The sequence below is a fragment of the Lissotriton helveticus genome, chromosome 7 (genome assembly GCF_964261635.1).
Source record: "Lissotriton helveticus chromosome 7, aLisHel1.1, whole genome shotgun sequence".
NCBI lineage: Eukaryota > Metazoa > Chordata > Amphibia > Caudata > Salamandridae > Lissotriton > Lissotriton helveticus.
The window spans coordinates 1,422,140,607-1,422,163,014 of record NC_136068.1 but is presented as its reverse complement, the minus strand read 5'-3'; the positions used below and the strand labels follow the sequence as shown (position 1 = coordinate 1,422,163,014).

The 22,408-nt window shown below is 47.5% G+C and overlaps 1 protein-coding gene and 1 long non-coding RNA gene across 10 annotated transcripts in view; one reads left to right on the top strand and one right to left on the bottom strand.

The window, feature by feature from the left end:
* Nucleotides 1–10,834, top strand: part of LOC144770323 (uncharacterized) — a 119,874-nt gene extending 109,040 nt beyond the window's left edge. The window contains exon 4 of the long non-coding RNA XR_013598864.1: nt 10,618–10,834. This is a non-coding gene — a long non-coding RNA (uncharacterized LOC144770323). The remainder of the gene's footprint in view (nt 1–10,617) is intronic.
* SCO1 (synthesis of cytochrome C oxidase 1) overlaps nt 1–22,408 on the bottom strand; it is a 394,561-nt gene that overhangs the window by 68,551 nt on the left and 303,602 nt on the right. For all 9 annotated transcript variants that reach the window (XM_078654747.1, XM_078654754.1, XM_078654755.1 and 6 more), the window contains one exon: nt 13,418–13,615. In XM_078654747.1, the coding sequence (XP_078510873.1) occupies nt 13,418–13,615 (198 nt within the window). The remainder of the gene's footprint in view (nt 1–13,417; nt 13,616–22,408) is intronic.

Below are 22,408 nucleotides of genomic sequence, written 5' to 3'. Positions count from 1 at the left end.
AAAAACTAATATGTTACTTAAAAGTATTCTATTATTTTGTGCATATCATACAGAAAATAAAAATAAAACATGCACATACATAACTTCTATAAAACAGGAAAATAAAATATTTAAAACATAGCTTACAGGTAGCTCAAGGTATAGAATACACCTCTAGGTACACTACACACACGTCACGCACACTCAAAGCACACAATGTCGGATACACCAACGTAGTCATTTTTGTTAATTAATCTAGTTTTTTTAGTCGAGTGTCAATTCAATCCAGAAACATAAAGTGCAACTACCTTATACGAAGTCCCCTTGAAAAAACAAATCTGCAGCAATCTCAACTTTCTCCTACCTGAGAAGAAACTATTATGCCGCCAAAAAATACCTTAACCACTGTCTGCAAAGATTCTCATCGAAGGGACAGAAAAGAACGGAAATAAAACGGTTGAGTCTGTGGAGAAAAATCAGGACGTGCACAAGGCAAATCTATAGGCAGGTCTCCTCTGCCAACTTCTGCACCAAAAATCTAGGAAAAGACTACAAATACAAACCTGGTTAGAGGCTTTGAGTTTGGATTGCTTGAAGAGAATCAAGTAAAGTTTGAAGGCACTGCGATTGCATCAAATAAGGATCTGCCCCTCCCACTGACAATAGGTACCAAACCTGGGCAGACGGACAAGGCAAATGTTTGAGTATGTTGAATGAGGGGGATGCCCAATGATTTCCTATTGAGACCGTACAATATGTGTAGAATTATGAAACTGTTACACAGGGGCATATGCAGCTCTAGTGAGAGGAGGAGACAGAGAATTAATCAAGATGGAGGGCATCTTTCGTGAACAAGAGATGGCATGAGTCGTAACATTACTATATTATGCCTTAAAACACACTCAACCCCTGCATACACTCACATTCATGAAAACATGGACAGAAGATATAGACCTAGAAATACCGGATGGTTCCAGGGTATTAATGTGAAAAAGAGCAGCAAAATCCTCTATCTGTGTCAAGTAAAAAGTAACTGTATACAAAATATTGTTCAGTTGTTATTTAACACAGGTTCAATTGAGGGTTATGTATGAGAATTGCTGTTATGAATCTGGCAAAACTAGTTCATACAGCCACATGTCTTCAGTCTTGTGGCCGTGTCCATGGATCTTTGATGCAAGTTGTACAGATAATTCAAGACATCACCGGTTTACAGCAACTGTTAGACCCCCCAAGTGGTTCTGTCGGGAGGGGTGTGCCGATGAAGGGTTATTTATACCCGCAGGCAACCCCAACTGGCAGTCTCGTTCCCACCTTTTGGCTGTGAACAGTCTGGCAGAGGTTAAAAATGGAAAGTTCCTGATTTTCCAACTCTGAGTTTGTGGTAGTACAAGACCTCGGATCTAAATGCCACGGCGGAAAAGTTGACGACAATACTTGGAGATAAGGTAACACGATTCGAAAGAATTTTGATTCCCTCCCTCCCTTTCTTATGTAATAGAAGCCACAAGCACACCCACATCCTCCTCCATCACACATTACAATGGCTAGAATGGATGCAGGTTCTAGTAAAATATCTCACTAATTGAGTTTGTGGGAGTCCGAAGAAGGGGGTTACAGACATCGCAATGTTATGCTTTGTTTAAGCATTTCTAATTGGCCATATCTAACTAGGAGTTTTGTGGTGAGGTTGACTGCTGATTGTACTCTTCTCTCTCGAATATGACGGAAATATGTTTAGTGATCCTGACTGGTCTCATTAAAACTTGAACTAAAATGTTTTTTTGATGTTTTTTTAAAACTTGAATCCTGGGAAATACCTAATGCCCAGAAGTCCTGACAACATGTATGCAATGTAAACACTTCTCATTTGCACTATCCCTTTCATAAGACAAGTTGGACTATTAACATAACGTATCACAAGTAAAGATGTTATTATTTAACCTTGAGTTACCCTCAGCATTTCAGAACCTCCACGCTCTAGCTCCATCCAAGTCAAATAGAATATGGTTCTGACAGACAGACTTCTACTGCATGGTTGGCTGAATTTTCCCTGCAGGTTTAATTAAACAAAACAAGAGGATACCAAGAATGAGCGGAGTGTGTGCATTTATATCGATTTGCCTTTGGGACGGGATCGAGTATGAACGGCATGGTCTTCACATGTAATGAATTTTTACATTCTACTTATGTACACAGGCATTAGTCACATTCCAAGCGAGCACTTACTGAGCACCACATGGTGGCTGCTGCTGAGTGCCTGTGCGCATTGACTTACATGGGAATCAAGGCACGATGGATTGTGTGATGAATGGAAAAAGATTGTCAATTGATTGGAGGTGTATATGACCTTCTCTGTTAGTTGCAGCAGCCATTTCAGGAAACAATGCCTGAGATTACCACCTACCACTACCACCTACCACACTGCTGCAAGAGCGCTGGACTAGCGCTGTGTAAATTTTAACCTTCCCTTCGTTTTCGATTTTGGGTTACCTTTGTGTTCAACTTACCCCTGTTTTTAAACTTGCTGCCTCCAGCTTACGCCCCGCTCCCCTTACTGCATGTAAAAGTGCACCTCTGTGCCTCCAAAGCACCACCACTTTGGTGGGTCCGGGTCCGGGTCTTGGGTTTCCATTTCGGGCGCCATCTTTGTTTGGGGCTTGGTATTCAGCGGCGGCCGCCATCTTTGAGCGGACTCGCGCGCCAAGGGCTCACTGGAGAGCCTATTTAAAGTCGCTCCCCTACGCGCAGCGGTACGCGCAGGTGGACGCCCTCGCTTAGCCTGAGTCGTGCCGGAGTCCTGCCCGTCTGTGCCCGTCAGCGTCCCGGAGGCGCCGGGGCGGCGGTGGACTGCGGCCCGGCCGGTCGAGGAGGGAGGATGATCACCTACACCTCGGCGATGTTGCGCGCCATGCAGACCTATTCTTGCTCTTGTCGCTCGGTCTTTCCTGGGCGCTTTAATGGCAAACGGCGCTGCCCGGCCTGTGGCTGGTCGCCCACCTGGACACCGGTCAACGTGCATAGACCTTCAGAGGCTCGGGTTAAGCACCTCTGCTTGTTGCTGAATACGAGGTCGCTGGGCTGTCACGCCCTGCATTTATTTGATCTTCTTGTGAGGGAAAACCCCTTGTGTCTTCTCCTTACCGAAACTTGGTTGGGAGAAGCGCGAATCCGGATATTTTCTCTGCTATTCCTCCGGCTTATAACATCTTCCGGCAGGATAGAGAGAAGGGTAGGGGCGGCGGAGTGGCGGTGGTGGTGAGGAAGAATGTCTCCTGTTCGGTTCTCCCTCCGAATCCCATTGGGAGTTCGGAATCCATTGCCTTCACGCTTAGACTGTCCCCGGCCCAAGCACTTAAGGTGCTGCTGGTCTATAGGGCGCCAGGCCCTATGGGCTCCTTCCTGGAGGATCTGCAGATAGCCATTTCCGAGTTGGCGCTGACCACTCAGCATTGCGTAGTGGCTGGCGACTTCAACTTCCATCTTGATGTGACAGGCGACCCGGATACTATTAAATTGTTGGACATAACATCTCCACTGGGTCTCGCCCCGTATGTGTCTGGTCCTACGCATGAGAGAGGGCATACCCTCGATCAAGTGTTTTCATCAGTTCCGATTGCTGATGTAGAAACTTTGCCTGTGCTCTGGACGGACCACAGGCTGATCAAGTTTTCTGTGTCGGAGAATGGGCGGCCGGACAAAATTGCTCCCGTGTTACCTAGACCAGCCTCGAGAGCGCTGCATAGAGTGACATCTGATATGTTAGAGCAGGCGCTCGTGGAACACCCTTGCCAGCTCTCGGGTGTTCTGGAAAGAGACACGGAGGCCTTGCAGTCGTGGTTGATCGAAAGGCTGGACGATCTTGCCCCGCAGGTAGTCCCTCGGTCCACGGTAGTACGGCAATCTGTGCCGTGGTTCACAGAGGCGCTGAGGGTGGCTCGCAGCCAGTGCAAGGTTGCTGAGCGGGCCTGGCGGCTTCAGTACAATGGGGAGGCCAAACTTGCCTATAGGGCGGCTATCAAGGCCTATCACCGGGACATCCTTGGGGCCAAGAAAGAATACCTTGCTAGGAGGATTGAGGCGGCGGCGAACTCCTGTAAGGAGATCTTCACTGTGGTGAAGGAGTTCACGACCCCCAGTTCCCATTCACCCCCGCCAGTATCATCGGAGGCGTGGGCATGTGATCTTGCCAGTTTTTTCACCAACAAGATCAAGGCGATTCAGGCCTCTTTCTCGGAGAGCGTTGAGGAGAGCGGTTGCGGCCCCGGGGCGGGATGTGAGCTACCGCCCACGCCTGTCGCAGTGTTGACAGATTTCCTGCTGTCACGAGCGAGGCGTCGCGGGTGCTGCTTGCCAGCCTTAAATCAGGTTCGCCACTTGACCCCTGCCCTGCCAAATTTTTGGCTGAGATGGCGGCGGTGGTGAATCCTCTGGTTAATCCCATCCTCAACGCCTCCCTGAGGGAGGGGAGGGTGCCTTGCACCTGGAAGAGGGCGATGGTCATCCCCCTCTTGAAAAAGCCGGGTCTTGATGCCGAGATTTTGGCCAATTACAGGCCAATTTCACTTCTTCCGGCTTTGCCCAAGATCACCGAGAAACATGTTCATGGCGTCTTGTCGAGCTTTTTAGAAACTAACCATTTGCTCCATCCTTCCCAATCCGGATTCCGTCCTAACTTTAGCACGGAAACGGCGTTGTTGGAGGTCTCGGAGATCATCAGGGAGACTTTGGATGTTGGTGGCAAGGCCATGCTAGTCATGTTGGACCTGTCGGCGGCCTTTGACACCGTCCCTCATGCGGCGCTCCTCGCCAGGCTCCATGACATCGGCATTAGGGGGACGGTGTTCAAATGGTTTACATCTTTTCTGGAAGGCCGCCGCCAGACGATCTGGGTCTCGCGGAGCTCCGCCGAGATGCCGCCTTTGGGGGTCGGGGTTCCACAGGGCTCTGTGTTGAGCCCATCGTTGTTTAACATCTTTATGTCCCCTCTGGCGGCGGCGGTGGAGGCTTACGGGGCCCAGATCGTGTCCTACGCCGATGATACGCAACTCCTCTTCACATGTGGCAAAGATCAGCCATTTGATGGAGAGAGTATTCGGGGCTGTTTGGGCATGGCATTCGATTGGTTCCAGCATAACAACTTGAAGGCCAACTCCAGTAAATCGGAGGTTCTATTCTTTGGATGTGCCACTGACCCTGAGTGGCGGCAATGGTGGCCGGCTGAAATGAGCCCTCCGGCACAGTCATCCTTGGTTGCCAAAAATCTCGGGGTTAAACTTGACAATAAGTTGTCATTGAGAGCCCATGTACTTGGTCTGGTTGGAACTTGCTTCGGTATTTTGAAGATGCTCCGCAAGTTTCTTCCATTGCTTTCTGCGGAGCACAGGTGGATTACCGTGCAGGCGCTTATTGGGTCCAGGCTGGACTATGCCAATGCCCTCTTTCTTGGCCTTTCTGATTACCTGGTCCAGCGTCTACAGGTGGCGCAAAATTCTGCTGCCCGCGCGATTTTTGGCCTGCATAGGCGATCGCGAGCTTCGGGGTTGCTACAGAAGCTCCATTGGCTGCCTATCCGTAAGCGGATTATGTTTAAATCCCTTACGTTGATGCACAAGGCATTGTTTGGCTCCGGGGCCGGGTATTTACGGCGCAGGCTGATCTTTTACCGCCCTGCTCGCTCACTGCGTTCAGAATCTCTTTTTACTGCCGTGGTTCCTCGCGTGCGGAAGGCCCGCACTGGGGGCCGCTCCTTCGGCTTCAAGGCACCCCAGTTGTGGAATTCCCTACCACTGGCGTTACGCAGTATCCCTAATCTGTCTCAATTTAGGAAGAGCCTGAAGACGTGGCTTTTTAATGTCTAGTTGCTCCTTTGGTGGGTCTTTTTCTTTTTTCTCTGTATTTTGTTTCGTGTTATGTTACTACACACTGAGCTGTCTGTGGAAAGCGCCGGGACACTCTGTCGGAGTAGCCGTGCGCTATATAAATTCATTTTAACATAACATAACATAACTTTAAAATGCATGAATTGAGCATTAGTTATTCTCTGGTATGTAGGTTTCTGTATGGGTGAAACAGTGAGGTCTGAAAGAGAGAGAGAAAGAAAAGTAGAACAAGAGAAACAGAGAAAGAGATGCCCTGAGAGAGCAAAAGAACCTTGACTGAATCGACAAAGCATCTTCCTATTTTGACCTCCTACCATTGGATAGTACCACTAGGGATAATGAAGAGCAATCTCACTCTTTGTTAAAGTCTCCCGAATTGCCACTCTCCAGGAAGACCCGAAACAAATGCAGGTACCTCAGACACATCAACAGGCATCAACTACCAATTGTATACACGCAACGTAAAATACGAACATCGATATACACTGCAGGCTGCTCATCTCAACCAACTCCTGCAGCCCTCTTGTACTTCCAAAAGGTAGAAAAAAATAGAGCAAGAATGCTAACGGGAGGAAGGAGAGTGGCATTCTTCACAGTTCCAAGAAGGCCTAAATTGTCTAAATTCAGCTATACACAGAGAAAACCCCTTCATGAAGACACGTTTTAGTATGGCATCGACAATGCCATCTGTAGCTGAAGTACAGTCTACTTCCAGGACATAAAAACAGTGCCAACAACGCACCACACAACTCTGCACTTCACAGAAATTTGCACTACTTTCAAAAACTGTCAAAGACAAAATTAACAAGACAAACACTTGCTTTTAGGCTACCAGCCAAGTTCAGGCCCAATACAGGACGTGGTCTGCAACCCTCTAGGCAGTTGACAGCTTCCTACAGATTACCAGCAACAGTGACTCTCCACGTGTTCTCAATCTCTTGGCTGCGTACGACATGGTCAACGGTCAGGCCCTGCTCAACCCATAATGACAACAACAGGTTCCAAAAGCATCATCCTCCAAATGGTGTGTCTCCTACATGGACAAACATTCCAGTTGTTCACATGAACTCCTTAAGACTGGTTGTATCTTCGTTACCTGCAGCATAGCTAAAGGTTTATCCCATCCTCCCATCTACATGGAAAAAGCCTGATGCACACATGCATGCATCAAAATACATCAGCATCATATGACACCAAGCTCTACCTCAACATCTCCTCTGCATAGGTGTGTATTTTTATAATATACTTACTTGCACAAGGGGCTAGATGTTTCAGAAATCTACTTGTCCAATGCAAAAATCCACTTGTCCCAGTTGGTGCCATGCAATTAGGTGAGAATGTATAGCAGCACTCTCTTTATGTCAAAACTATAAAAAGAGGACCCAGAGCCCTGGTTAAGGTGAACGGGATTCTATCTGAATACTTTCCCATTTGGAGGGGGACTCGGCAGGGATGCCCTCTATCTCCACTGCTATTCACCCTCACCGTTGAAATAGTGGCCTGTGAGGTCCGGCAGGCGGAGGAGGTATGGGGATTCCGAATATCACAGACCGACACCCAGGAAGAGAAAATATCACTGTACGCAGATGATATACTGCTCTATGCTACTCAACCTGCCACTACAGTCCCCGCACTGTTCAGGCTTCTGGGCAGGTATGGCTCCTTCTCTGGATACACGATAAACTGGCATAAATCGCTCCTATTCAGCCCACGACAGGAAGAAACATGGCCCCCTCTGCCTGGGGCCCTCCAGGTCACACAGACGGGATTCACGTACCTGGGGATCTACATGACCACGGACAGAAACATATCCTATCAAAATAACATCCAGCGAGTGATTGCGAATTTCGCAGACGATGCCCTTAGGTGGAAGGCCCTTCCTCACACAATATTAGGCCGAGCTGCAATGTTTAAAATTATTAGGTTACCCCGTTTCTTGTATGCCCTACAAAACTAATACTTTCCCCTCCCCAGACAGACATTCAAGGTGATAAACGCTGAACTGCGCTTCCTGCTGTGGCTGGGAAAGCAATCGAGAATAGCCCTTGACACGCTACAGAGACATCAGTATAATGGAGGGATCTCCTTACCAGATGTGGAGGCATTCTACTGGGCTGAGCACCTGGCGCAGATAAATGAATGGCTCCATGCTTCAGCTGATCACCCTACATATAGATTGGAAAGGGACACCATGGCACACCGCACCAGTGTTCACTATTTATATGGGGGCACCGGAAAGAGACGATTACTCCCGGCCACACAAATAACCATAGAGGTCTGGGACAGGGCAACAAAGATGATGGGATGGGCACGTAAACCAACAAAGCAGACGTCAATATGGTCCTGCACATGGCTGAAGGAGCTCCTCAAACTCAGGGGTTTTGGAGGATGGGATGATATTGGAATCTCCAAGCTGGGTAAGCTGGTGGCAAGCTAGTATCCCTGACATATAAGACCCTGAATAATAACATGCCAGATAGATTAGGAAAGCTGAGAGCAACCTGGGAACAAGACTTGGGCGAGATGGACACAATAGATTGGGAAGCAGCCCTGATGCACCACAGAGAAGTTGCGATTAAATCCAGACTACGACTCATTCAATATAAGATTCTACACAGGGTTTATTATGATAGGGTTAGGCTACACCACATGGGTCGAGCCAGTGACTCTTGTTGTCTTCGGTGTGGCCACCCGCAGGGGGACTTCTATCATATCATTTGGGACTGCCCCACTATTGACACCTAGTGGACACAGGTACTGGGAGAGTTGAGTGAGGTGTTAGATGCAAAGCTTTCTGTGGAACCAAAGTTTGTTTTACTAGAGATAACTAATGATGTAGACCTGAGCCGCACCTGATCTTTGCAATGCTGGCCTTGGTGGTGGTATAAAGAGACGTGGCGCGGGCGTGAGGAGCGCTGTCACCTCCCCGATTAGGGGAATGGAGAAGGGGAATGGACTTGTATATGACGGCGGAAAGGGTTACCTATAAAGCATGAGGCTGTCCCCGGAAATTCCGCAGAGTTTGGGGAAAATGGAGAAAGTACCATGGTCTTGATGGGGGTCTGGAATCGGACTGACACACTGGGGGTCCTGCTGAGTAGGGCTATGTTCCAAGCTGGTGGGGGACGGGACACGGGACACGTGCCCCGGCCCCTTGGGGAGTCGCTGGATAATAAAAGAGCACTGCAGAAAGATGTCTGGTAGGCGGAAGCGGGATCTTGTTGTGCTGATAATTCTAATGTTGTCAATGTGGATGGTGGGTGGGGGGACGGGGGGCGCCTGGGTGTGAGGATAATCACTTGTGACTTGTCAGCTGTGTTTCTGGTGTTAAAAATTCTAATAAAACATTTCAATAAAGGAGAAAGAAATTTTTTTTTTTTTTAAAAGAGCCTCTCTAGATAAGCGAGGGCTCCTATTAGATCATGGTTTGGATACTGGTGAGGCTCCGATCATACACAATTCTGATTTCACAAGCAAAAGTAGATTTTTTACTCATTTAAGAATTTAGTCACATGAAGATTATCATGTGACAAAATCTATTCATGGGTCTGTGAAGTGGGTATTCAGGGTGTTTATGACTCCTCTCCAGCCACTTCCCACCCTGAAAAATGCTGATGGGGCCAAGAGAAAACATTTTCCAGGGTGAGAAGGAGTGTCTCCATGCGAGGAACTATTTTCACTCTGGATGTAAACGAAATAAACATTTTAACAAGTAAATTTGAACTTGCACAGCAGAGATTTACGCATGATCAAATTTACAAAGAAAATATATTTTTCATGAGAAAATGGAGTTCACAAATCTCAGCAAGGAAAGAGCCTGGATTCTTGCAGCTGTAGCAGGTTTCCAGGCCTACATCGGTAAACTCCTGTGAATTTCTGAAAGCTGTATATCTGCAGAAATGCAATGTCACAGATCTGCTAATGCACGTTCGGACATTCTTTAAGAATCGGGCCCATAACTAAAGTATTTAAAGAAAGTTCTCCATTATCATTTAAAGTGCTTTCATTTTGGAATAAAATCTTCAACAAGAGAGCTCTCAAAGACACTTGCAGTAGTTGTGTCCTCTTGTAGAGTTTTCCCCTAAGCTATAGCTGTCTAAAATGGACCTTTCACTCATATTATGCAACGCAGGGTGGCCCTGACGGTACTGGAAGGCACAGCCCTTTTCTATGGCAATCTATAAGAGCACTCGAAAGACCTTGTGAAAGACCTTGTGAGCGTCCAGTCCTTGACAGATTGTGCTGTGGAACCTGTCCAGGGTATGGAGCTACAACAATTGCGCACGACAATTCGGGGCTAAAACAAATCTCAGCATCACAGTTTACAGACAGCAGTTCCCTTCAAGTGCCCCACATTTTCTGGGGATCTAATTAAATTAAGAGAGTTTCTGAACTCCTCGAGTGAGTTGTACCTATTGCTCTGCACATTTTCTTCAATATCAAATCAAGGTAGGTTACCTAACCAGCTGTCTTACTGCATCTGCTTTGCTTTGAGAAACCTCATTACTAGGCAACTCAGATACTTATCTTACTGTCAAATGATGTTTTCTGATCAGCCTTTAAGAAGATGTTTCAACATCCTGTTATTATCAACCATGGCTGCTTCAGCAGAGTTTTCAAAAGGATTCATGTTAGCAGACTAATAAAGTACATATACATAAAAAAGAAAAACTGAAAGTTTTAAAACACTATGAATGTTAAAGTATTTGAAACTGGAAGCTAAAAAATAAGATGGTGTCCTTATTTCGATTCGTAGGAGCAGCGCAAGTACAGAAAATGGACTGTAGTAGGGATGACTGGCGGCCTTAACTGAAGCAGCACTGGTATGCGCCAACAAAAAAAGAGCATGAATTTAGAGCTAAAAAGAATAAATCATATGGGATAATGTAGGATAAAATTTGTTTTGTAGAAATAAAACTACATTTTGCAAAGCTTTAATCCTCCCATCAAAATTGAATTTTTCCTATATCTTTTGTTTGTGAATAAATAAAATATTCGATCATTTATACTCGTCTCTGTATTTTGGGGTAATGTTTTGTGGTTCAAATTGTAGAAATTGCTTAGGCAGGTGTCTCCAGCTTGAAGTAGTCATTGAATGGGGGTCCGCAGAAGTGAAGGGGAGAGGGGTTGGCCTAACGGCTAAGGCGCTCGACCTCGGACCGAGTCTCAGTAACGACGCCAAAATCCCCCTGTGATTCTGGGCAAATCACTTAATCTCCCCGTGCCTAAAAAAAAAAAAAATGAAAGTGTGTCCTCATGTAACGTAACTGGTGCTATGTAAAGCGCTCTGATAACTGATTCGGTTCGGTTCTAGTTCGCGCTATATAAAACTCCGAAGGAAAAAAAAAAAGAAGTTAAGAACCATTGACATATGGCAATGATAGTTGAACAGGTTTTTTCATTTGGTTATCATCTACAGTCTAACAGGCGAGCAAAAAAACCTATGCAGGAATATTTACAATTCTACTGTAGCACAACTCAAGATGCCTCATGTTTGCCAATTGCAATTTTCTTACAACATGGTGTTACTAAAGTTTCAACCTTCATTTCCTTCCGATACTTTTTCTATGTTCACTTCATTGATCTTTTGATTCCGGTAGCTACAAAACTTTATTTTTTAAAGTTTCATCCACCTCAGCTACTTCAGAAAGTTTCAGGGAGATCCGTAAAAGCAGGGGCCGAGAAAAGCGGGGGTGGGGGAAGGCAAAATTAGACACAGCTACAGCCAAAACGGTTGAACGGCATCATACCATATTTGTCCCAAAACCAGAAACTGAGCTTCAAAAATGCATGCATACATCAAGACGCATTACTCTGTCCTGAAAATAATCAATTAAAAAAACACATAGAGGGGCTGAAGAGAGGAAGGTTAGAGATACCCCCTTCATGCCCACCCCTACCCCAGGGTAAAAAAAATATATTTCTAATTTTTTACAGCAAATTCGTGGAGGATCTGAAGTAAAGAAAATTTAAAAGGGGGTCCAGCCCACCATTTTTAAGGAAAACAAATCCTGGGTGAGATAGAACCTGGGGGGACAACGCAAGAAAGATTTTAGGGGAGAAGCACGCGCAGCACCCCTCCTTTAACATTCTGGATGTCACAGGGACCCCAAACACCAGGGCCATATTCATTCTTAGGGAAGGGGTGCGGGAACCCTATCCCTGAGCCTTCTATGGGCACCAGGGATCCATCCTCGTGGCACATTCATTTTCAGGGGAGGGTTGCAAGTGGCCTCCAAACATCTTTAGTGGACGAGTGCATGCAGCGCCCCTCCCCAAGTAATTTGTAATTTGTAATTTGTAACTGTGTTTTGTATCGCGCCAACTCACCTACAGGTCTCAAAGCGCTACTGAACAAGTACAACAACAAAGAGGGAAAAGAATATAAAAGTGTCTGATCTGGTAGCCGACTATCGAGATGGGAATGCGTCTTTGAAGAGTAAGGTTTTCAGGGACTTCCTAAAAAGGAGGAGATTAGGTTCTCTACGAAGTGCCTTTTAAAGGTCCCGGGTACCCCATCCCCGGAGGCCGAAAAACATTTGAGCGCCCTGGTGCCGCCCACTCTGGACACCCACAGTAATTGCTGGCCTTAGGGCTGCGGGGGAGACAGGGCCCCCACAAAAGCCCCTGTCAGGTCCCCAGCCAGCACACGTCGTGGTGATCCTGCCCAGTGGAAGCAGCATTTTTCTGCTCCTACCAGGCAGGTGTCAACCTATGTTCTATCATGCCAGAAAGAGCGTGAACAGGTAGAGTAAGTTCTCCTTACCCTCACTCTTGCAGGCAGCAAACTGCAGTGTTCCATGGGGTGGTGGTTTCCCCAGGAGACTGTTTCTCTTGACCCCGGGGACCCCACTGGATGGCTCGGGAGGGAGGGCAAGGGGGGTGGGGGGGGGGGGGGTAGAACCACTCACCCCGCCCCAAAAAATTTAAATTGGACTGCCCATTGGATCTCCGGGCCCGTAAGTGCTCTGGGAGGGGCCGCCACGCCCCCAGAAAAAACAGCTGCCTTTGGAAGCTCAGAGAGGGGCACCCCCAATACCCATGCCAAAAATAAAAAAAATAGGCCCGGGTCCTTTTATATTAATAAGTTGTTAATAATTTTATCGGAATTGTGACCTAGTGGATAAGGTGCCCTGCATGACTCACTGTGTTGATGAACAAAGCAGAAATGTTAATTGTGTTCAGTACCGTTAACATAGCACTTGCCAGCGCATCTACGCAAAAATAATATTGACTGTAACTTTATGTACATTGGCGCCCCTTCACTTAAATATGCAGTCACTTTAAACAATAGTATCAATAAACCACTTGCAGCTAGGGAACCCCGATCTTGTAGATCAGATTTGGCCACTAGAGGGCAGTAACTCAGCACAAATAAATTACCATTGAGAAGTTCAGTAGTAAGTAAGTCACAAATTCAAATATTTCTATAAATGGAAAAAACAAACTATTTTGCTTTGAAATATATTCTTCGTACGTCATTTGTAAAACTAGGCAATGAGATCTGATTTGCGATACAGAATTAATCTTTATAGAAATCACTAAAAATGAATTACCAATCTCGTTAACGACTAGAATCATTTTCTCAATTTCATCTGGGCAGATATCAGGGCAGTGAGTAAACCCGAAATAAATGAGCACAAACTGTCCGAGGTAGTCTGTGTTGGATTTGGGCAGTCCGTTGTGATCTATCAACGAGAAAGGACCGCCGAGCAATGGTTTGCCGAGAGAACGTTTTCGCTCCCGCTCCAGTTCTAAAATCAGAAGAAAAAAAAGTTTTTATTATTGACCAGTCCTGCAAAACTACATTTACAAAAGATAATATTTAAACATCAAATAATTGGCTGCTTGTGTTGTGAATCGTTCTTTGAATGAAATTGCCACAAACTAATTTGCTGACGATCCAAGAAAATCGAACAAAATCAAATCTTATGGTGAACAAGAGGGAAAACAAGCACTGGCACATTTAATAAAATGGCTGATAGCATATTCCTGTGTGTTGAGTGGGAGTTACAGGTCACGAGTAATTCAAACCCTGAAAGCTGCTCTACAGATGTTTGTGCCCAACTGTGTTTAACGTCAGCTGGCTCCAGAAAAATAACACCAACAGAGCCAAAAAGGTCATTAAGAGTGCAATGACCGGTGTAGGGAGAAATGTGTGCACCGACCATGAGAGGCTATGCACTCCGGAGCACGAGAGTGTTTCTTCTGGATCAATATGATAATCCTGAATGCTATAACCCAAAACAGCATCACGTCCTCCCAGTACCAAGAAAACCATTAAAACAATTGTTTTTTTTTTGTTTGTGTCGCAACAATGCTTTATTTGTTAGACATGGGTACAGCATATTTAGCTGTCTATCAAGGCCTGATGTAGGCATATTGCATCCAACATACAACCTATACATACAGAAAGGGGAATTAGGTCAGCCCCATTCATGAATTGGTTTACTATGTTGTCTGCCACTTTTGGATCCAGCCCACATCTTTTCGTAAGGCCTGGGAGGTAAACTCCGCTTTGTTTGTGGAGTTTCCCAAGCTCCATGGAGTACGCAGAGTTCCGAAAACTCCGCTCTGCAAAGCAGAGAGAAGTTTTTTCCTAGCTCGCACTTGCCAACTTTAAGTTGATGAGCGAGAGCAAGGAAACCCCAAAGCTAGACCACCTCCCTACGAGATTTCTCAATGCGGGCAGTCGTGGATGGTCCAGACCGCTTGCGTCAAGAAACCTTCCGTTTACATTGAGGAAGCTGCTGCGCGAGTAGAACATCTACTTCAGATACAGAAAGAAGCAGTGTCCTCTCGCTCTGCGCATGGTGCAGTTCGCGCAGGTTTTCCAGCAGGGGACAACCGCCCAGCGCTAAAAATCTGAGTGAACGGCACGACCTAACGTACTCCGCCGCTTGTGGAACTCCACGCAGAGCGGCAGAGTTTTTGTGCCCCTTCGCAGAGTTCAGCATAGCAGAAGTCCAAAAACACCGCCCAGGCCTACTTTTCGTGAATCTTTAAAGTCAGGAAATAATTAATCTACTGCCTCCCCTGCCGCAGTCTTTGATCTAGGGGGCAGCAGCAAAGAATGTACTTTCTGCCTTATCAAGGTCAACTTCACCCCAGCTGCCCCTCAAAGAAACTGAACTCGGGCGCTTGAGAGAATGGAGCAACAGCAGGTAGCTGCACTCCATCTTTCCCATTGGTGTCCCCAAAGCTACAGCCCAAAGAGCACTACTGTCCGCGAGGCCAGTTAGCTTGACCTAAAGGGGCTCTGCTCATAGAGTTGCCCATTAGATGGCAGGGCTAGGATCCCCAAATAAACCCTCTACAGTCCACCAAGGATCCTTGTAGAAGGCAGGTAGTCCTTGGGAGCTGGAAAACCTGGCACTGCGGTGCCCTTTCTCTGCTGCGAGATCCTCTCGCAGCCTTTGTTTTGTTGCTTGAGTTTACAATACTGAGCGAGGGAAGCAGCAGCAGTCATGTGGCTCCACCCTCTACTAAAAGACACAAAATGGTGGCCACAGAAGGATACAGATCGCACAGTGCATGGAGAAACCGTGTCCACTGTTCAAGCAGGTTCTCATCAATGGAAACATCGCATCTGCTAATTAGAAATGGTGTGTTTTGTCTTCTTAAACAATGCACATTGAATTGGAAGGAGTGTATTTCACTTTCTGAAACAATGTACGTATCTTTAGATTTGACAATATCCCATTTGTTCAAAACCTTGCTATTTCATTGTAGCCAGAAGACCTGCAATGCCTGATCTTTATTTTATGCTTCAAATATCCCTCCATGCACCGGGCTCTTTCGCATCGACCCCTACTAACACAGGCTTGTTTTCCTTGCACAGAGTGCTGGATAGTAGCACAAAGGTAAAGTACTGGCCTGCCATGGGACATCGGTACACAGCCCCCTCATTGGTCATTGCTACCGTATAATTATTACATTTTTAGTTTAGTTATAGTGCCAGTCTTAGTAATGTGGCCAGTTCTCTTGGGCTCTCAGCACAGTACAGATGTTTGCTTCTCAGACGATGAGCTGATATTACTATAACCAGGGCCACTGGAATTATGCGGCAGGAGAAGGCCAAATTACGCAGCGGGATTGAGTAAATTATACAGCAGTGTTGAGTAAATTAAGCGGCTAGAAAAGGCAAATTACAATTAATACGAATCCTGCGCACACATATACAGTCATTAATACAATGATTCATTTTTCAGAAAATAGGACACTCTGAACGGTAGACTCTTTGTTCCAATCTGGTTTCTTTTTAATCGCGTGTCAGAAATAGTGAGTACAAGCAGCCAGCAGACACGTGTTTCGTTGTAGAAAAACGTTAATCCACAACTCTTCAGGGCTAAAGGCTGGGTCCAAACTTTTGGGAAGCCCACTTCCGGTGATAATTCCAACCCGGCGGGGTAACACAACAATTTCTTGGGTAGTAATGTTCGAGGATAAGGGTACCAACATGTGACATGACTTTCGAGTAGACGCCAGGCAGAGGAGACGCTAATTTGAAGAGCTTTCAGGAGAGCACACACCCGTGCTGCACCGGGATTCACCGGTTCGTTTGATAATCTGTTCATGATCCGACGTTATATTCTACAATTGGAATACTGTTTGAGTCCGTTTTTTAATACTGGCGTCTTCGCTTCAATTTGACTATCCATAGTTGGTACCCTTATCCTCGAACATTACTACCCAAGAAATTGTTGTGTTACCCCGCCGGGTTGGAATTATCACCGAAAGTGGGCTTCCCAAAAGTTTGGACCCAGCCTTTAGCCCTGAAGAGTTGTGGATTAACGTTTTTCTACAACGAAACACGTGTCAGCTGGCTGCTTGTACTCACTATTTCTGACACGCGATTAAAAAGAAACAAGATTGGAACAAAGATTCTACCGTTCAGAGTGTCCTATTTTCTGAAAACGTAATCATTGTATTAATTACTGTATATGTGTGAGCAGGATTTGTGTGAACACTTGTTAACAAAGTCTGGGCAATAGGTGCACCTCATTGTTACCAGTTTAATACACAAATATAGCAATAAGCAACAGAATAGCAGAGGTCAGCCCCTGAAGGGGGCTTCAAGGGCCAGTGCCTTAACTGCCGCCGAGGCCCACTAAAAACAAAACCGGTTGGCGCTGGTTAGCACCACCAGGAAGGGCCGCACGGCGAAGAGTGCCCGAGGCCCCCCTCCCCAAGAACAAAGGGAAGGGGGGAAGGAGGATATAAGGCGTGCTCCCACTGGGCAGCTCATCTTTTTCATCAGGGAGCTGGGGGAGCAGCACCAACAAATTTCGAGTCCAGTTGGGCTACAGGATATAAAGTAGCCGTAGTTTTTGCCCCATCAACCGTTTTGACGCTATCGCGACTCGAGAACAGCAGGGAGTGACCAGCAGAGGACTGCATGGCCCCCGCCGGGGCACGGAAGGTAGGTGGTGGAATGGACGGAGGCCAAAGAGAAAGGCATGACCCCCAGCTCCCCAGGTGACAAAGGGAGGAAGAGGCTTGTGTGCTCAAGGAGCGGCTCCCCAGGCTCCATGGGGATCGAGTTTCCCACTGGTGCCGGCCGTCCACCGAGAGTGCCCCCTGTGACCTGGACCACCTCTCAAGGATCAATGGCGGCGAGTGGCACTGCCCAGGACGGCGGAACAACTAGGCGAAGCGGGGAGGCGAAGTCGGCAGAGCATCCGGGCTTGCCCCCAGAGTGCGGCGGGCAGCGAAGGAAGGCCCGGGGCAGTGGGACCAGAAGGGAGGCGAACCGGAAGCAGCACTTGGGGAAGTTACTGCCCAACACAACTCCGTGACCCCGGTAGACAGGCAGCCTCGAGAAGAACCGGAGCCAGGTGGCAGTGAAGAAGGGGCTCCATACGAGGTGTGTACAGCGCAGCATTAATGTTGTAGAAAGGCGTTGATGTTGATGCATTGTCGATGGCAGATGCGGGTGTTTAAAAAAAAATTTTTAAAAAGAGGGGGGGGGGGGTAAAAGAAAAAGCAACTCGTCTCTCCGGTGCCTTTGGTCTGCAGTGCACAGCAGGCGTTTTCGGTTACTTTTGGCGCACCCGCAAAAGGGCCCCGTTACCTCAGTTGGCAAGAGCTTGGTTTCTGGCAGTGCCACAGTCACAGGTTCGTTCTCTGCACTAGTCAGTTTTTAGTTTTTGAGGTGGAGCGTGCGGTCGTCTCCGGCCGAGGTGATTTAACCCAGCAGCAACGTCCATTAGCAACAAGAGCTAAGCGGGCAAATGATGGGTCACGCAGTTTGCCGATCTGGGCCCTATGCGATAGAAAGGGCGGCGGCACTGTATTGTTAAGGCCTGCCGCGTTAACCTGAAAGAAGAGGCAGCCGTGGGATAGAGGACATGAAAGGCCCGGACCCTAGCAATTTAGCTACGCAGTAGGAAGGAGCCTAACACACCGTGTAGAAATATCACAGGGGAGAGAGGATGTGGTCCGCCTGCTAGACTGCCGACTTTGGTGTTGGGGACCAGGGTTCGAGTCTCGGGGTCTCTTAATCTTCCGGTTCCTCAATGTGTAATGTAAATACGGTGCTCATGCGGAGCGCGCCAATACCTTCGAGTCAAGTTCGCGCTGGACAAGTATGCAATGCAATTTATTTATTTTATTTATTTATGCAACTTTTAAAGCGCTACAATTACCAGAGGGTGTCTCGGCGCTAAGAGCTATATATGCTACCAGAATCCTGAGGACATGTAAGTTCTAAGTCTAAAGGACTGAGGGCTCATTGAGAGAATAACCACGTCTTAAGTTGCTTTCGAAAAGTGAGTAATGTAGGGCTAGATTTTATAATGAAAGGAAGGGAGTTCCATAATCTTGCTGCTGCAACAGTAAAGCGTCTGTCTCCCCAGTTTACCTTCCTTGTTCTGGGGGTCTGAAGCAGATAGGTCGTGTTAGAACGAAGCGTTCTGCGAGATGGGAGGGGCTTTAAGGAATTTCTGAGAAATTTGGGTCCCATGTTGTGTAATGCCTTATACACAATACACAAAGATTTAAACTTAGTACGGCTTCTGACCGGGAGCCAGTGTAGTTGGACCAAATGTTTTGCAACAGAAGCGAATTTTGGAAGGCCTAGTAGAACTCTAGCAGAGGCGTTCTGGATCATTTGCAATTTGGAGATGACTTTTTCCTGCGCATTGAGGAAGAGGGCGTTACAATAATCAGTGCGAGAAAACACCAACGTTGAAATAAGAGTTTTGCCTGTTGTAGCAGGGAGGTATGGCAAAAGCTTCTTAATTTTCCGCAGGATGTAAAATGACGACGAAACAACAGAATTCACATGGTGATGAAAAAGAAGTTTGTCGTCAAATGTAACTCCCAGATTCCTCACTTTGCCCACTGGTTCAGGTGGAGAGCCCATTTCTTCCGGCCACCACAAAGGGGACCAGGCAGGCTGGACTTTGCCGAACAACATCACTTCGGTCTTAGCAGAGTTAAGTTTTAAGCAGTTGGAAGCCATCCAACTGCTAATAGCTCGCATACCATCTTTAAAGTTGGCCGCTATCATCGGTCCGTTTTTGTGAATAGATAATACCAACTGAGTATCATCAGCGTATGTAGTCAGGCTGATGTTATGCGCTTTTATTACTCTCGCCAAGTCCGACACATAAATGTTAAAGAGGGTCGGACTTAGCGAGGAGCCCTGAGGAACACCGCAAGGAAGTTTAAATGTTGGTGAGGTAAATGGACCCATCTTCACTGCCTGTTCGCAATCAGCCAGGAAGGAAGCTATGAGGTCCTTCGCCTTGTGTTTGATACCGATGGCCTCGACACGGCCGATCAAAGTAGAATGATCGACAGTGTCGAAAGCCGCTGATAGATCCAACAGTATCAAAATAGCCTGACCATCATTGTCCATAGTAGTTCTAATTTCATCAGCAGCCTTGATCAGGGCCGTTTCTGTCCCATGACCTTGTCGAAACCCAAACTGAGTGTCATCCAATAGGTCATTGGCTTGAATGTAGTCAGATAGTTGTTCATTCATGACAGATTCGAAGATCTTAGCTGGGAAAGGCAATGAAGCAATGGGACGATAGCTGGAAGACTCAGATGGATCAAGAGATGGCTTTTTAAGTAACGGTTTTATTATGGTATTTTTCCAAATATTAGGATATATGCCAGATGCGAACATAGTGTTACAGATGTAAGTCAGAGGTGAAACAATGGTGTCTGGAATGGAATGAAGTACAGAGGGATGGCAAGGGTCCAGAGGAGAACCTGATTTGGTGGACAGAATAAGTTTGTGAATTTGGTAAGAATGTACCTGGGTGAATTCCAAAAAATTAGCTGGGTTCAACTCAGGTTGAGTGTTCATAGGTGACATAGTATTTGAATTGTGAGTGAAGTCCTTAAATATAGAAGTGACCTTATCTGAAAAATAATCAGCTAATTTGTTACATAAACTTTGTGAAATTTCAGTAGGAGGGTGAGCTGGTTCTGCAAGGTGGTTCACTACATCGAAGAGCTTTTTCTTGCTGCATTTCGCCTGATCTATTTGGATGGTGTAATAGGTGTTTTTTTCCCTGGCTATTTTCTGCTTATAGTCAAGGAGTGCAGCTTTATAGATTGTTTTATCTGGTGTTTTATAATGTTTACGCCAGTTACGCTCTAGGTTGCGGCAATGTTGACGTTGTAGCCTAAGTTGTTCTGTGAACCATGGAGCCGAAGGACTTTTTCTGTTACGTTTGAGGATTCTGGACGGTACTAGAGTTTGAAACGTCCTTTCCAGAATGGAAGTGTAGGTGACGGCTGCGATATTTGGGTCTGTTTCCCCCTCTGCGTGTACAAACGCATCGGTGAGAATCAGCAATGGGGGAAAAAAAAAACGAACCTCATACCAGTTAGATACGATTGGTTATTTTAAACATAAAGGGGATAAGAGGGGCGTGGCTTGGGAGCCGATGGGGGAAGCCGTCTGAACGACGAGCTCTGCGCTTAAGCCCGCAATTATCCTGTTAAAATAAGATATCGAGCCCCCCAACGCCACCAAAAGATGGGGGAACAGGTCGCGCCCGCCTGAGCGGGAGCTGGACGTTGGGGCAGGCGAAATCGTGACTGTTTCTCGCCCGCTACTTGGAGGTCGGCAGAGACCGACGACGAACACAAGATGGAGGCCACAAGATAAAATCAAAACTCTGGAGTACGGAGTTTGCGGCCGCTTCCCAGCGTGAGCTACGAGCGGAGACTGCACGACCGGCGGCGGCGACCTGGGAACCCCCGATCGCTGGGAGGGGACAGAGGAGAGGAGTGGAGTGAGCCTATATGGTGGGCGACTGGAGGTCGGGCCGACGATCATCTGAGGTGCGGCCGTGAGCTGGGCAGAGCTGCGGTAGAGGAGATTGCGACACCACCGAGCGCAGAGTGCATTTCCCGCCAGGACCTGAAGACGGAGCCGGTCCCCCGGGCTGAGCGGGAGACTTAGCCTAGCGTCGGTGAGCGGGGTGTGGCGAAGCCCGGGTCCGCGGGATGTGGAGGGGGGCGCGGGATCCCGAGACTGCTGTGATTAGCGAACTAGGGCAAAGAGGAGAACCAAGCGCCAATGGTGGTCCGGTGAGCACCAGGAGATATCACTAGGGGGTTGCGGCTGGAGGAGAAACGCCATTGCCCAGATCGCGGGTGATTTGTGAGGGCCGTGAGGAGGGTCTCAGATTTAGAAGCGGACGGAGCAGCGGTAGGCCCAAAACGGCGATAATGCAGTGCGAGTAGCTCCCCAGGAGAGGGGCGCTGAGAGAAGTTGTGCTAGACGTTGGTGGCGGATTGTGCTGGGAATCGGGGGCCGTGGTGTCTAGAGCGACAGACTGAAAGACCCTGCTTGAGAGGAAACAGGGAAGCGGCTTGACCCGGTTTTAGTCCGAGAGAAACTGAGCCTTCGGTCATTTGCTCTGATGGACAGATCCTGGAGGAAACATCTTTGAGGCGATTATAGGCCGACAGAACCTGAAAGTGTGCTTGGACTGAAAAGGCAATCGAGGCTCTGGAGGTGACTGGCTTCGCGGAGCTATGGCAGGTTGTAGCACAAACACGTCGGGTATTGGCGCCAGCACAGCGGGGGGAAAGCCGCGTGGCTGCTCTTCAATCTCGGAGTGAGATGAGAGGGATCGCTCGATGATGGCCACATAGCTTTGAACAGGAGTGGCTGGAACTGCTGCTGACGCTCCTCACCTTGGGGAAACTGAAGGGGAAGAAGGACGGGGCTCAACTGTTGTTAAGACAGCGAATCCCCTGGACAGGTGGAGCTAGATGGACCTGGGGCGCCGCAGGACCTCAACCTGCAACACCAATTCGACAAAATCCTGTCAGCGATAGCGGACTCCCGCACTGCTCTTCAACAAGACATAGCGCAGGTCGCCACAGGTTTGGGACTGCTGCGGGCGGACCATGCCAAATTGGTGGACAGAGTAAAATTGGTGGAGGGAGCGATTCAGGTAGTCGAGCCAGCGCAGAAGGAACTGAAGGCCGCGATGTCTAATGCTTTGGATCGTATTGGGGTGCTGGAGAGGCTGGCCGAAGATGCCGAAGGTAGGAACCGACGGAACAACATC